Genomic DNA, 16,676 nt, shown 5'->3' on the forward strand with positions numbered 1-16,676 from the left:
CAGCCATCACTGAACTTGTGTGACAGGATCGTCCAGACAGCACTGACCTCCCACACTTGCGGTGATGAATTCAATTGTGAAGGTGGTTTTGGCTTCTATAGCAGAGTTCAGAATAAGCACTGAAAGGGCTTTAAGTTTATTGCAGGGGTCAGGGTGGGAGTAAACAGTCTCAGGCGTCCTTTTCTCCTATACTTGCGGGGAACGGATTCAGTGCATTTGATCATTCTGGGGCTACTTCATCCATCGCCAGCAACAGATAATTCTTTTGTAACCTCCTAAAGTCTAGTATTCTCAGACTAGTAGTGTTTCCATATGAAATGCACTAGAAGTAACAGTAAAGGACTGGAAAAATAGAACTCTCCTGCCACTCCTTGTTTCCTGTAGTTCCTGCACTGAGGCTATATTTTGTCCTGTTGATGCTCAAGAGCTGCTATCTTTGCTTGCAAGACTTGCTTGTTACTGCACTATTAACCTAGAGCACCCAACTCTCTTCTTATCAGAATCTGGTTCCAGTCTCGAGGAACAACCTACGAAGCAAAAAACCTTTGATCAGCTGCGGCCACAACTTCTTTAAACCTCTTCTTTGCCCAGAAAGGTGGGCTGAAGCTGTTTCAGCAAATGCTTTTCTTTCTTTGGAAAAGGTGGTTCAGCACTCAGTTCTTTCTATTTTTTGCAGCACCGTGGGATGTGCTCAGTGGCAGCTCACTAAATCTTCAACATCCTTGGAGTCTTCAGAACCAGGGCTATCCAAAGAGGAGCCAATGATATGGGAGTTCTCTCCATGGTGTTGCAATATAGGATCTGTAATGAAAAAATGGTTGTGAAAAACAAACATTCTAAGAGAGATACAGTGGTACCTTGGTTTAAGAACAGCTTAGTTTATGAAGAATGCAGTAGGTGTTTTGGTTTGTGAACTTTGCCCTGGAATAACAACATGTTCCGCTTCCTGTTGAGTGTGTTCCATTTGTAAATTGAGTCCCCCGCTGCTATGGGAAAGCACGCCTTGGTTTAAGAACACTTTGGTTTAAGAATGGACTTCTGGAATGGATTGAGTTCGTAAACTAAGGTACCACTGTACATGCAGGTCCTGCTTACCGAACACTATGTGTTCCCTGGAAATCATTCATGATGTGAGCATTTGCATAACAATTTCCATCCATTCCATTCTATTCATTCCCATGGGGAGCATTTCTGTGATCTCTCCGGCCTCCCACCATGGTTTCTGCCCCCAAATGGATGTGGCCGACCAGCAAAGCACAAGTAAAGAAGTAGACAAACTCTGGCTGTTTGGGGATCTGAATCAGTGGTGTAAAGGGGATTGGGGCTGCTTGTGCGTAGATGTAGCTGCTGCTCTAGGCAACGTTCCCTGGCTAAACCTTTCCCTGGCTGGACAGCCCCTTCTCCGTGGCTGTCTCAGTCACTGGCAGAATCCGTTAGTGGGCGTTTCCTGAACTTCCTCCAACATAAAAACTCCTTGACACCAAGTCTCCGCCTAGACTCCCTGCGCGGAAGTCTCCTGCGCAGGGTGGGTGTGGCCAGCGGAGGTCCTGGACTCTCCCCGCTGGTCTCTGTGGAAGAGTCCTGGAGCCCTCTCTCTGAAGTCCCTCCCTGCTCCCCTTTCTCCCAGGTGTCACGCTGATTTCCTTCCCCAACGGAAGTGTTCTCTCTCCCTCTGCTGGTCCCTTCTCCTGCATAATTGGGGAGCCTTACCTCCACTCTTGGCTCCGATGGCAGTTCCCTGACAAGTGGCATGTGCAGCGAGGTTTCAGCATAATTCTTTTTGTTGCTTTATTCACATCAATATAGTCTTAGTTTCCTGTACTGGGTAACAGTGGCTCTGGAAAGTCCCCTTGTGACTTTCCAGAAATGTTTTGCTCAAAGCACGACTGCCATTGCAAGTGTGATCCCACTGCTCTTTGTAAGCTACCTGAGTATCCCAGGAAGAAGCTTGGGCCTTGGGCTCTCTTTCCTTTCTCCCTCCCTAGGAATGATGGAAAGCTGCTTTAGAACTAAGCACAGCTCCTCAGCTGTATGAGCACAGAGGGAAAAGCCCCAGTTCCACAACTAGTTAGTAAGGAATCCTAGTCAAACCACGGTTTGATAGCCTCGTTTATTTCAACTAGCAATAGTTAGAAGAAGTTAAAATCGCCCCCATCCAGACATGGGGAAAATGCACTTGATTCTAACCTGGAAGATTTCAGAATCTCTTGTATGACATGGTAAGAGAGGGCAGCATACAAACCAGAGGGCTGGACAGGCTTCTTCCCATAATGGGAAACTGGTCCAGTTACATTGAGCTTCTCACAAGAATCACTCAGAAACAGCATTGCTTCACACACAGGAAATTAGTACTTTTTAAAAAACAGTCTGCTGTGTCAACCTCACGAGTTACCTGTTAGTGTTGTTAGGGGCAAAACGGATTCGCTGTCTATGTCGTCTGATGTCTGGATAAAGCCATGGGGCGAAGGTACAATGAGGACGGTGTCATCCATGGGAGACGCCTCAACTTGTTCTTCTGTCGTTGGAGAACTAAGATCCTGTGTGAAAACCAGCATTTTTCAACTAGTGTTTACAGAACAGAAACATGCTTTTTTTAAAAAAGAAAGTCCACAATAGCAAATAAATGAAGCACTGTGCAAAATTGCTTGCTTTGAATGAACCATTGTGGGTGGAGGATGGCAATTTTTTAACAGCAAAATGCTTTGTCTCTTAGTTGTGAACTGTGGCAGAGCAATTACTAGATTTATTTGCAAGGATGACTGAGGACTTATTTACAAAGTAGACTGAAGACGACCTCCCAGTGCATCCATCACCTATCTCACCCGGAATAAAAGTGCCAGGGCTTAAGTAACAATGATGTGTAAGAGCTAAACTAAAGCAGATGTAAGCTGAAAGCAAAGGGGTTGGTGGGGAGGGGGGAGAGAGGGGGATTGGGACAGTGGCAGTGGAGGACAGGAGACTAGTTCTCCCCACTCCAATGCCATTTCCCCAGTGAAAAGAGAGCTTTCAAGGGCAGTTTTATTTAGTTTACTTCTGAGTGTTTTAACAGCCACAAGCCACCAGGAGAATTGCTGGTTTCTTTGAACCGCCAGCAAGTGTTAGGAAATGGATTAATTGAAGAGCTGCCTGACACGAAGTTGGACCATCGGTCCATGTAAACCACAATTCCAGTTCAACCAGCAATATTCCCCAGGCAGGCATCTCACTCCATGTTGCTACTTGATGACGTTTTAACCTCAGATGCAGGGGCTGAACAAAGCATATTCTAGAATTATATTATCCCACTTCTGAAGTTGCTCAGAGATGCTGACATTTCATTCCCTGCTCCCTACACATATGTACTTGAACCAGGATCATGCGTGTTCATGACCATTCTCACACATGTTCTCATCACTGAACGTTTGGCACTTCTCTCACTTTTGTCTGAAGCAATGAGGAACACCAAAGGGCACACAGGAGCCAAGAATGCCCCACCTTAAGATGATCTCCCCTCGGAGAAATACATAAGCAACTTTTACAAATTGGCCAAAAGCAATTCTCAATGTTTCACGCAAACTCAATTTGCAAACTTGGGTGTTTTCCATGGAGTGCGCATTCTACGGGAAGCTGCAGTCAGTTCTCAGATGAGTGTACCAGCACAAAGCAGGTTTGTTTAACATGGTTAAAATATCAAAGATGAATTGCATGAAGTTGCACTTGCTGAGCCTCAAAAACAACTGCTACAGATCCAGCCACGTGCCAAATCCTCATGCTGCTAAGTATTGCTTTCCTTACCTCAGAAACATAGGTGCCAGCTAAGTCAGACCGACAATCCTCTTCACACTTGATATCAGTGTGCAAAATCTCTCCTCCGGCTCTCGCCATGACCCTGCCAATGAGTTCACTGCTACTCCTGCCACCAAATTTGGAGGCGTCGTCTTCGCTATATGCAGACTGCTCTTCCACAGCCAGCTTGGGTTGATGGATGTCCTCTGGAAAGGCGTCTGCTTCCAGAGCCGTTGGAGGGTCCACCAGATTAACTGGCTGAATGTCTGAATCAACAGCAAGTTCTGCCTGGGTTACGGAGGGAGAAATCTCTTCTGCTGCAACAGTGCGGATTATGACACTTGGTGCATGGCACTGCACCGTAACATTGTCACCGGTGTTCAGCAAGTGTTCTGGCTGTGAGAAATGGCCACAAAATTGATAAGTGCCACATAGTGTTGTGACTGACTTCATTATGCCCCTTCAGCAATGGTGAAAGGGGACCAACTATGCATTTTATTTTAAATTATTCTATACATACATCGTAACATTGCACACAAAATTACCCATTCTTCACTATATACTAAATCACATAAAAAACTTGACATCTTCTCTATTTTCCTGAAAAGTTATGTTCAAATACTCAACAAATAAGCTTTACATTAAGTTTTTTCTATTAGCCAAATTGCACTAACAGTGGGAGTTTTACAATGTGCTCCAGCCTTTTGGCTCTGGGCCTTGTAACTCCCTCCCCTCTCCCAATTATAAGCTTTTTAAATCCAAGAAGAACCTTGCTGAATGAGACCAAAGCCCTTTCTAGTCTATTGATATTGGGCGGCCCCTGTGAGAGCAGGATGTGGGGCGAGAGGAGCTACTGGCTGGAACCAGCAGGCGGTTCAAAGGCTTCCATGTTATGCTCTTATCAACCTGCCTTATCACAGACGTTCATATTTGGGGCTTTAAAAACACGAATTTAGTCATGTTCCAATCTTATTATTTCAATGTATATTGATTGGTTTTTCTCACCCCCCTTGATCATTATATTTTACAAAATAGTGAGAAGTAATGCCAGACATCAATAAACAAAATCTGAGAGATGAGCACATACTACTGTGCATTTATTGTGATCATGAAGGGTGGAGAAGGCACAGCCCTGACTTCCTTGGGAGAGACGGGTCTGTCAGAGGAAAAGCTTCAGAAATAGATGAGAAGGGTTGGGATCAACCAGGCACCTCAGGAGGTGGCACGCTGGCACTGGTTTGGGTGGGACACCTGAGAGATACTGAGGGGCCATCGCTGCTCCAAAGGCAGTAGAACTCACCCCAAGGGTCAGTCTGAGGCTCTGTCCATTCAGGCCACAACTCGGATGCTGCTGAATGCAACCTGTGCGCACAATGCCCTTCCCACAGTCCATCAAGCTGAACCCCAAGGTATGATGGGCACCATTTTAAGATTTGACTTCCCATAAATCATTGTCCCTTGTCACAACTAGCACAACTAACACTGCAGAGGATTTTCACCGGAGAAAATACATTCAAGTCAAAACTGTTCTGCGCTGGCGTTTCGTTTGATGCAGCACAGCTGCTCCAGCTGACTAGCAGCAACTCCAAGCCCCCCCCCCCCGCCCTTTATCGCTCCAGTTTCTCCTTTGAGACACCTACGGATAAGGCGTGGACGATGATCTGGTCTGGTGAGGCTGGTGCCGTGGCAGCTGTGAGGGTCACTGTTGGGCTGGTGGTCAGTGTCAAAGGCAAGCCTTGGGTGGAGCTTGTCTGGAGTAAGTACGTGCCTGGAGTCCCCGTGGGCTGCAGATGGAAAGACTCAAGAGAAGAAGGAAGAAGATCAATGGGAGGGTGCTCTGCAACTCACTCATGAAGGACATTGACTCTGAGGAAGTCAGACTCAAAACGTAAACTGTGTTCCTAAATGCAGCAGAACTGAAATAACCCTAGAAATGTAGGACAACTGCCCCCCCATGTCCTTCCTTTCTCCCCACAAGGAGAATGTCCAGCAGAACAAAGCAGTGCCTGCGGTCACCCATGTTATCCTCAGAGCCATCCTGTGAGATAGGCTTGGTTCAGGGACTATCCCAAGGGCACCCGGTGACTTCATGGTCAGGGAGGAATTTCAACCTGGTCTCCCGAGTTCCAGTCCAACCCTCTTCAATAGACTACATGGCTCTGAAATGCAAGTGTTCCATCTACTGCATAGAAAGGCAAGTCCCTCCTTGCTTTGCAATGTGCCAGGCTCTCTGGAATTTGACCATTGGCATCTACCAGTTAAGCCAGCTAGCTGGGATAAGAGGTATGAAGGATGCCCATTTCCTATTGATTTATCTTGTCAGACAACTGGGGCTGAGACTCCTGCATAAGATACATTCTCTTAAAGGAGGAGAAGAGAGAGCACCATCATTTTCCTTACACAGGGACAGGTGGACTTCAGGTTTGTATGGCCTTTAAAACAACAACAACAACAACCACCACCACCACCACCACCACCACCACCACCACCACCACCTTAGTGGTCTACTAATACATTTTACATTTTGAAAAGAAAGATGTGTATAATTAGGACCTCTTAATGTTAAGTCATAACATTAAGACATCTTTTGTTTCGTGATTCCAAGCACTGAGAACATAAGAAGCATCTTTCTGGACCAGACCAAACTCCAGAATGATCCAACACTCTCCCATGAGAATCCCAATAGCCCTGCAGAAACCAGGTGCTCCATCAGAGACTGGCCAGTCGTCCAGCCATAGGGATGGCAATCCTACTTTTCAGAGTGCTCCTGATTCTTCCTCTGAAGTTTGACATGCCTGCCCAAAGTGGCCAGTGGAGGGCTGGCTGGATCCAGTTACCCATCCCTGGTGCATGCAGATAATGTGACACCATAAAGTAAGTTGTTTTGCATGATTTTAAAGCTTCCAGTTATATTATGCTGTAATATCCTGCTAACTGAACCTCACACATTTTATAATACTTTATGTTGCCATAAGGACACCATTGAGATGCTCCTTACCTCAAACTTAAATCTGAAAAACACAAAACATCAAACCAGGTAGGTGTGGAATCTGTAGAACTTACTGGCAGGATCTCAAAGGTCTGCAGTGTCCCACTATTTAGAGTTATCGTCTCAGAGTCAACAGAAGCAGCAGGGGAATCTGCAGAAGCTATGGGAGTAAGAGGGAGAAACATACTCTATTTATTTATTTATGAATGAATAATATATACAGAGAGAGAGCGCGCCCTAGGTGTATTTAACTGATAGACAATCACATAATTTAGTATTGAAAGACAAAGGCTACAGTGGACTGCCAGGACAACGAAGCAGTTAGTGAGCATCTTAACAGTTGGTTTGCCATAAATAAGCCTCTCTAAGCGTTGTGATCCTTCAGCTGGGAAACACTAATTTTTTTACTACTAATTACATTGGGAAAACAGTTGATAAATATACATATGATAACTACACAGAGATTAATTAAAACTTAAAACAAGCATTTTCAACACAAACACCCCCTACCCCCGACAGGCTCTCATGGTGGGTGTCACCAAATCCATGTCAGCAGCTGTGTGTGAACATCTCATGGCTCACTCTCACTGTGGGGTCAATCTGAAGTGGCCCAAAGAGGCCCCCAACTCCTGAATGGTTTTGGTCTGCTGCTCAACATGGAGAGGAGGTATCGCTACTTACACACGAGTAGCATACTAAGAAATACAGATATAAAATCTCATTGCCGTGGAAAAAAGCAGGGGCATGTGTCAATACATGAACTGTGTGGGAAAAGGGTGCCTTCCTTGTTTATGAGTCTCTTCCTCCACACTGCTCTGAGCAGCTTATGTATGGTTCAGAGACAAGGCCAAATCTGCTTAGTTTCAGTAGAGGAAATCACTCCGGCGTCTTCAGGCTATTTTGTGAGCAGCAGCAACAGTCTGCCTTTGTTCAGCCTGCAGGAATGCGGGTGAAGTAGCTGGCCTTCAACCTCAATTTTCTGCATTCTTCCAAAGGTGCTGGCTGCATGCACTGTCCTCTGCTGGATGAAATCTTCAGTGCTTAAATAGATTATATCCAATATAATGTGCTGTGCAGCAGCTATAAAACAATCAGGTGCTCTAGTACTTTCTTTATGTTCACTTTTTACATTAGCTGCCTGGAAAGCAATACTGAGAGGGCAGGATACCCCCCCCCCATTTAATAAATTAAAAAAATCACTGGCAGTGCTGCATTTGCTTCCCTCCTCTGCCTTCTTCCCGTATCACTCTTAGAATCCCCTGCAACTTTATCCCAAAGGGTGGGGTACAAACCCCCCACTAGCAACCCCCACCGTCTTAGAAGCTACCAGCGTGGCATAACATAGCCATGAAATCCACTGCCTTCCTAACCACAGCAAACCAAAGGCCATTTCCTTTTCCTCTCTGAACGCAAGAAGCCTGCCCAACTTTTCACATTCTCATGGCTATAGTTATGGTTACCCATATTCACTGCTTGCGCCACGTGAATGGCGTTGGCGCATAAACCATGATGTACATACTGTGTTCTGTCTTTGCTGCATATGCATGTTATGTATGGGGTAGCCTACAGGCCAACTTCTTGCCAGACCAAAGAGAGATCCTCTTCTCTCTGAAAATCAGGAAACCCCTTGATTTGAGGAAGGGCAATGATCGGAGGGAGGAGGAACAAGTGAGGGATCAGAGGGACTTACAGACATGGGTAATCTGAACTGGAATCTGCAAAGCTGCCATGGGGCTCGGAGAATTGCCTGAATTCTCATCCAAGCGAGCCACTCGAATCTGCACGTGCTGAACCCCAGAACTGGAATGAGCATTTGGCAACCCAGGTACAGGTTTCGTCTCTGAAAGCTGGTGCCCTGCAGCGTTCGTCTGGCTTTCATGAAGCTGTTTCAGACCTTTTATAAGAACTGAAATGGGGAAACAAAAGGGTCACTCGGAATGTTACTAGACGCAAAAGACAGAGAGAAGTGTTTGGAATAAAGCTGTGTGTATGACAAGAGTTCAAACCTCAGGAGAACTTTATTAAAACTAATTCCCTGCAAAAAAACCTCTTGAGTAAAGAGCTTCGTGCATCAGGCAAATCAAAATGAAAAAGACCTAGTCTTCCTAATGTCAGAGGCAAGCACATCTATCAGTCTGTCCACATCCTCTTCCTGAACTGTTTGCAAATAAGATGGGAAATCTTTCTTCAGAAGACTCTCGCCGCTGCAAAACTAGACGGGGATCCCATCTTTGGCTTTACTGGGGAAAGGGGAAGGAGGAGGGTCGCTCACTTTTAGGAACGGCCAGGGCTGGGCATGCAAGCCAACTCCATTCTCTTCTTTCTCTTTCTCCTCTTCACGCCACTCAGTCACTCACCCACAGAGCAGAGAGCCACACCGCCTGAAGCCCAGACAGTACAATGGCAGGTAGGCTAGGAGCCTCAAAGGCGCCCCCCACCCCAGAGGCGTCACCCGGGGCAAAAGTCCTGGCTAACCCCCACCAAGCTATGGCACTGGGGAGTGGCAGACTTCTTTTGACAACCTGAGAGACAAGAGAGTCACCACCCTGCTATGGGTAGGGTCCAACATTTGTCATACTCACAAGTACACCCATTGAAAGTTAGATGTCCCTCAATATCTATTTATGTATTTAAATTTGTTATTTGCCTTATTCTAATTACTTTGTATGTATGCATGAGTGTGTGTCCATGCGCTATTTTTAAGGAAACAAACTTTATGAAAATGTATATATGCAATATTCATTTAAATAAGGAGAAGTTTAACTAACACAAAAACCTCAAAACACTACAATCTCAGTCCTAGATGTCAAGAGCCAGCCTAAAATAAAGACTTCACTTTATGCCTTTGCTTTTTCAAAGTTTTTAGTTGCATTTTGTAATCCATGTCAGGACCACTGAAACTGAAGAAAGGCAATAAAAAAACCAAATGAGTCAACACAGGAACTAATAAAAAAATATTAATACCTTATCTTAGAAAACAAGGATGGCTGGGGAGATAACTGCACAAAACAGCCTTAGGACAACTGCATAGGTTATTCAAAGCTCCTATCTGTCTAGTCCTCAACACGCTTCTCCAGTAGTCTTCTGCTGTTACCGTTTCCTGCATGAAGTCTTCTCCCTCCTCTTTCGGGAAAGCTACATCTATTAGTAGCAGCAATCCTAGAGGAAGAACCTCTACAAAAGTTGAAGGTTTGAATCTCACCTTTGTAATGAACTCTAAGAAAAATGTAGCCTCCAATCTGAAAATTTGGGGAGAATAATGAACTACCTCAAAAGACTGTGGGAAGGATTACAAGATATGGAAATCAGGTGGAGCACTCTTAAGGGCTATGCAAGCGCTGTTATTTCCTACTTTATTTTACCCTCCCAGCAAACAAACAGCAAGCAGGTAAGGTAACTGTCAGGGAACTGACCTCAGAGGGAAAGGAGGTGATAGGGCTCCCAGAGACTGGGAGAGACTCAACAGCCAAAGCAGGGACCAGCAGGGGGAGCGCGGGGTCTCTGGAGGAGGATCTCAGGGATACTGAGAGAGATGCAGCAGCGCAGGCAGGAAGCAGGGGGGAGAAAGGGGTGAGAGACACGTCCAGTGAAAATAGTGGGGAGGTGTCAGAAGCAATTGCAGGGAGACCCATGCTTCGTCGGAAGCTGTCACGTCGTGAGTCCAGGAGACGTGTTTCCGTTAAGGAACTTCTTTGTTGGAGGCGTTTCCGCAAACAGCCACTGTCGGACTCTAACAGTGACTAGAGCAGACATGTCTGAGGAGCTCTGTCACACACAGAGGTTTGTGGGGCCGCACAAACTCTGAAGGGGCACCATTTTAAGCACAAGCAGCTAATCATCCCCTAATAGCAGTCCGACAGTCTCTGTACGCTGCCTGTGCAGGAGAAAGCATCATGAGCGACCCAGCCGGAGCAGGGGGAGGAGCTGATCCAAGCTTGGAAGAAAGATGCCGAGCATTGGAGGTCCAACTGGCGCTGCAGACGGCGAGGCTCGAGGAGAGGAGGGCTCAAGATGCAGACAAGAAGGGGAGAACCACTCAGTTCCCCAGAAAGGTACCAGGATTGGTGCAGAAGTTTGGGGGGGACCCCAAGGATTACCATGCCTTTAGGACTGAAATGCAATATGCCCTGAATGTCCAGTTTGATGAGTTCCCTGATGAGGAATCTCGAGTTGCTTTTGTAATTGGGCATCTTGAGAAGGGCGCGCGAGACTGGGTTCGACCCCTGATGGCAACGCACAACGATATCCTAAAGGACACTATGAAATTTTTTCGTGCAATGGATATCATGTTTTCCAGCGACGTTGAGGAAGGGGCGGTGCGCAGACAGTTAATGGCTTGCAAGCAGGGAAGCAGATCTGTCCGTGAGTACTGGACTGAATTTACCATGCTGATTCACAGATTGGGGTGGGATTTATCGGCAGCACCCATTCAGATGCTATTTGAAGAAGGTCTTTCTTCAGCTGTGAAAGACGAGCTGGCCAGGAGCCCCAGGGCGGTGTCTATGGATCAGCTGACCAAATCTGCGCTGACCATTGGAGCGCGCCAGGAGGCAAGAGCCTTGGAGAGGCGGGAAGGGAGAGGGGAACGTTGGAAGGAGTTACGCATTCCAGACATTCCTGAGCCAGCTTTCCCGCCGGCAGAGCCGATGGAAATCGGAACAGCCCGCGCGCGCGCAGTTTCAAAGCCCAGTGAGGGGGCGAAGAATTGAGGGAAAAGGTACTCAAGCAACTGCACGATAACCCCACAGCAGGGCATTTTGGGCAACACAAAACCATGTGGCTGGTTACCAGGGAATTCTGGTGGCCCAAGGTCAGGGAAGATGTGCGTGAATATGTGAGAGGGTGTGACCGTTGCCAACGAGCCAAGGGGGAGAGGCGGGCACCGGCAGGTTTATTAGAACCACTACCCACGCCGGAAAGACCGTGGGAGGCAGTGGCAATAGATTTTATGACTGATCTGCCCAGGTCCAAAGGGAAAACAGCCATTATGGTGGTGGTAGATCTGTTAACCAAGATGGCACACTTTATAGCCTGCTCACATGCGGTCACAGCAGAAGAAACCGCCAAATTGTTTGTGGAAAATGTGTTTAGGTTGCATGGCGCCCCCTTGAGGGTGGTTTCGGACCGAGGGAAACAATTTACTTCCAGGTTCTGGAGGAAGCTCATGAGCTTACTGCATGTAGAGGTTAATTTCTCTACTGCCCGTCATCCAGAAACCAACGGGCAGGCGGAAAGAGCTAATGGTGTCCTCCAGCAATATTTGAGGTGTTATGTTAATGACAGAGAGAATGATTGGGTGGAGAAGCTGGCGTTGGCAGAATTTGCTTACAACAATGCAGAGAACGTGTCCACGGGAATGAGCCCTTTTTTGGCCAATCACGGGTGTCATCCCCGAGCCTTCCCAGGGGGGGAGGGGGAGAACTGGAGCGTTCCAGCAGCAGAACAGTTCGTTGAAGAAATGGAAGCGATCCATCGCCAACTCCAACTTAATTTAAACCGGGCGAAGGAGGAATATAAGAGGCAGGCAGACAAAACCAGAAGGGAAGGGGAAAGCCTTAGGGTGGGAGACCAGGTGTGGCTGTCCACCCAAGGCTTACCATTTAAAGGAGGTTGTAAGAAGTTAAGACCCAAAAGACTGGGCCCATTTGAAGTCACGCAACAGGTCAACCCAGTGGCTTTCAGACTCCGGTTACCGAACCACATGAAGTTGCACCCAGTGTTCCACAGATCGTTGCTGTCACCGTATATAGGGGACAGAGAGGGGAGGGTCAATAGGGGACCAGCGATGGAGGAAAAAGAACACAGCTACCATGCAGCGGAGATCCTAGATTCCAGGTGGAAAGGAGAGCAAGTAGAGTATTTGGTAATGTGGGAAGGGGAACCGGAGTCGGAAAACACCTGGGTCAGGGCAGAGGATGTAGATGACGAGGTTCTAATTGAAACTTTTCATCAGAGATTCCCTCGAAAACCCCAGCCAGTGGCGAGGTTCCGGAGGGAATACTTCGCCACCACAGACGAAGAAGAGGAGTTGGAGGGGTTCTCTGATTCCGAGGTGGAGGAGGATTCAGCGAGTCGGAACAAAGACCGATGGAGGGAGATGTTCGAGACGTCGGAAGATGAAGAGGATTCGTTTCGGGGTTTCAGCTCCTCACCGCCCAGAGGAGAGGGAGGGGGCGGGGGGGAAGGGGGCCCTGGAGGGGAGGTGGATGTCAGGGAACTGACCTCAGAGGGAAAGGAGGTGATAGGGCTCCCAGAGACTGGGAGAGACTCAACAGCCAAAGCAGGGACCAGCAGGGGGAGCGCGGGGTCTCTGGAGGAGGATCTCAGGGATACTGAGAGAGATGCAGCAGCGCAGGCAGGAAGCAGGGGGGAGAAAGGGGTGAGAGACACGTCCAGTGAAAATAGTGGGGAGGTGTCAGAAGCAATTGCAGGGAGACCCATGCTTCGTCGGAAGCTGTCACGTCGTGAGTCCAGGAGACGTGTTTCCGTTAAGGAACTTCTTTGTTGGAGGCGTTTCCGCAAACAGCCACTGTCGGACTCTAACAGTGACTAGAGCAGACATGTCTGAGGAGCTCTGTCACACACAGAGGTTTGTGGGGCCGCACAAACTCTGAAGGGGCACCATTTTAAGCACAAGCAGCTAATCATCCCCTAATAGTAACCCTTTAATACTTTACCAGGAAACGAAACCTCTTTGTGGTTTGCGATCTGCCTTTTGATCGTCCACCATTTACTACGAAGCCACTGGGGTGAGCGCACACTGCTCCATCCTTCGGCCAGCAGATCCCAGTTGATATCATTTTCATCAGATACTTCTAGCTCTGCTATTCTGACAGGATTACATGGGAAAGAAGTGTGTGTTAGAGAAGGCAGCTTCCAGCACAGAGGGAATGTTATGGTAGCTCCTGCTTTAATCAGATTTAGTAAGACTGCCCAGCAACAAATGGCACGTGGTCTCAAGAGTGATTCCTGGTGGACTGTGGTCAACATCCCAGAAGCCTCCTTTTGGGCAGTGTCACTGGAGGCCAAAAGCCTGAAAAGGCTGAGGGAGTGAATGGCTTAAACCCAGACAAGAGCCTCTCCAGCATTCCATCCTGCATTGGCAAACCAGACATCTCGGAAGTCCACAAGCAGAGTCTGAGGGTAATAACTCTCTCTCTCTCGCTCTCACACACGCAGATTTGATCTCCTGCATCTAGTATTCGGGGGCAGGCTACCTCTAAGTCTGAAGGTAGCAGCATATAACCATCATGACTAGTAACTATAGGCAGCCTTAGTGTCCAAGGATTTCTCTTCTCCTCTCAAAGCTTACATTGTCACCCAGTGTGGTGAAGCAGAAAAACCTTGGAGGATTTAAAGCAGAGACTGGGCGACCATCTGTCCTGGATGCTCTTGCTGAGATTCCTGCATTGCAGGGGGTTGGACTAGATGACCCTTGGTGCCCCTTCCAAATCTATGATTCTATAATTTCAATCTTTAAACTTTCATAGCAAGAAGATTAAAGTATCTGGGAACAAGGAATGCAGCGGCCATTGTTAAAGAGTTGCCTAAGGTATTAAATCAAAGTGACAGAGATGTTGATTTTGTCTTTTTAAATTCCCCCCAGCCCTGCTGCCTCATCCCTGGATGTGCTTTCCAAGAAAATGGCACAACCTCAGGATTAGGTTTATTTCATCTTCTTTAGTCCACTCGGTGCCTCCACTTTGTTTCCAGTTTAGGTAGTTGAGCCATTTGGAACGGCACTGCTTCTCAGACCGCGTCCCGACTCGCTCTGCCACAGCAGCCCAAGACACTCCTTGCGTGACAATGTCCCCAGGCTCTGTGCTGGTTAATTCATGTACCACTTCTGCCAGTCTCTTTTCTTCTTCTTCTGTCCACTTCCCTGAAGGAGGAAAAAAGTAGGGAACAATACATGGCAATGAAAAGCACAGTTTCCCTTAAAAATAAAAAAATTAGATGTATATATGGCCTATCCTTCAAGCTCAAAGTGGCATGCAGACGACTCTCCCCATTTTATCCTCACAACCATCCTGTGATGTACATTATGCTGAGAAACAGTCACTATCCCAAGGTTACCCAGTGAGCTTTACAGCTCCTTGGGGATCTGAACAAGCGTCTCCCAGACCCTAATCCTGCACTCTAACCACTACACCACACTGGCTTGGGCCCTTTTTTTCTTATCTATCTCTGTTTTACTCCAGCAATGCCTCTACACTTTCAGGTTCTTAAACTGCTCTGACCTCTCCCATGGCCTGTTCGAGAGAAATGTGCTTTTAGAAGCCTGGTAATGGGCTGGAGGCTCCCTGTATCACATCTACAATTTAGCCAACCTTCTATAGCGGTATATTTGTTGTAGCATTTGCAAACATGCAAAAGGTTCTTTCAACATTTTAAGAATGGGCAGTAAAGGGGCAGAAGAAGTTTAGTACAAGAACCAATATATGTGCATTGAAAAGTGTAAAGTCCTAAAGAATATGCACTAGATGCTGCTACCCAGAGTCCCTGAAACAGGCACATCTGACCCTTCTTCAGGGAGGAAGGACAGGATATAAATTACATAAACAATTTCCTCTCCCTGTCCTCCAAAAGTTTGAATCAATTATTTAGCTATTTAGTAATGACAGAACAAATTTCTAAAGCAATCCTGAGATGTACAGTCTTGAAGATTATGAGATACACTTTCTGCAAGTCAATTGTGCCTCCATTGGGAATGCCAATTGTTGTAATACTTGTACCTGTATTGCAGGTGTCCTTCATCAGCCTGCATCGGTCTTTTACTGAAGAAGCACTTCTTCCGAGGGCAGCTCCAATAGTTGCCCAGTCATTGCCGTGCTTTATCCGTAGCCTAAACGGAACAAGTGTATTCAGCATGGTGTGCAAAGCATTTCAGTTGTATATATTTATTGGTTTACGTCCTGCCCATCCTCTATAGGAGCCCAGGGGGTGGGGGTGCTAACTATATATAAATATAACCCACTTAAAATAATTAAGAATCAGGGCGTTTCCGGATGGGGGCTTATTCTGGCTAATGGTTTGTTCAGTTTTGGGTTTTTGATGAGCATGCTGGTAGAACAGCACAAAATAAAAAATAAAATCACATTCTTAAAACAAGCACAAATCTGTAGATCAAATTAATACATCAACATAGCCAGATCACCCCTCAAGGAATGGCTGGGTATAGGGGGCCTATTTAGCAATCCCATTTAAACAACCACCTCTACATCTCAAACTGTCTGTAATGATCAAATAATTGATTACTTCATATTTTATCTTTAACCTGCTTTGGAATTCTGTTCTCTGACAACATATACAGACATCAAACCATTCTAAAACCGATTGCCCTGAAATGCTGCACTCACAGTAGCCTAAGAACGACATAGAATAGTGCTTAAGGACACGTGAATCCCTGCACTCCACAGTGAGTTTACTCTGAAGCCTCACAGGACACCCTGTGAGGTCTAGAACCCAAAGCTTGCATTAAACTCCTTTTTTGGAGACGGGAAGTTGAACATATTTTCAGCCAACCATCACTGTATTTATTGCATGTGAGCATACAGATCTTACCCTTAGTTCTGTATTATTGTATTTCACAACTGAGTGCATTGCTGCATTTCATTTTGAAATGACTAGCTGGTCATGTCCTTTGACTACTGCTTTGGAATCTGTAGCATTGAAGGGTTTTCCTCCCATTATATTTTGAATAAAGACCATTGCATCTGGTAATGCAGCCAAAGATAATAGGTACCAATTTCAAAGGATGTTAGGGTTCTTATCGGATATCATGGGGCCTCGATTACACAGGAAGGTGCTCACATGTCCTTAAGCACTATTCTATGTTGTTCTTAGGCCACTGCTACTAGCAAGGAATGGGGAAAGAAAGAGACACTGGAGATGTAGTGTGAAATCGCAGAGAGCGCCAAAA

The 16,676-nt window shown here is 46.5% G+C and overlaps 1 protein-coding gene across 3 annotated transcripts in view; it reads right to left on the minus strand.

Annotated features, from left to right (window-relative positions):
• Positions 1-47: 47 nt before the first annotated feature.
• DMTF1 (cyclin D binding myb like transcription factor 1) overlaps positions 48-16,676 on the minus strand; it is a 33,983-nt gene continuing 17,354 nt past the window's right edge. For all 3 annotated transcript variants that reach the window (XM_082240123.1, XM_082240124.1, XM_082240122.1), the window contains 9 exons: positions 15,490-15,599; positions 14,408-14,636; positions 13,432-13,583; positions 8,445-8,660; positions 6,829-6,914; positions 5,406-5,564; positions 3,775-4,161; positions 2,393-2,537; positions 48-801 (listed from right to left, as the gene is read on the minus strand). In XM_082240123.1, the coding sequence (XP_082096249.1) occupies positions 692-801; positions 2,393-2,537; positions 3,775-4,161; positions 5,406-5,564; positions 6,829-6,914; positions 8,445-8,660; positions 13,432-13,583; positions 14,408-14,636; positions 15,490-15,599 (1,594 nt within the window). In that variant the 3' untranslated portion in view covers positions 48-691. The remainder of the gene's footprint in view (positions 802-2,392; positions 2,538-3,774; positions 4,162-5,405; positions 5,565-6,828; positions 6,915-8,444; positions 8,661-13,431; positions 13,584-14,407; positions 14,637-15,489; positions 15,600-16,676) is intronic.

Source organism: Podarcis vaucheri, assembly GCF_965113315.1.
Source record: "Podarcis vaucheri genome assembly, chromosome: 10".
NCBI classification, from domain to species: Eukaryota; Metazoa; Chordata; class Lepidosauria; order Squamata; family Lacertidae; genus Podarcis; species Podarcis vaucheri.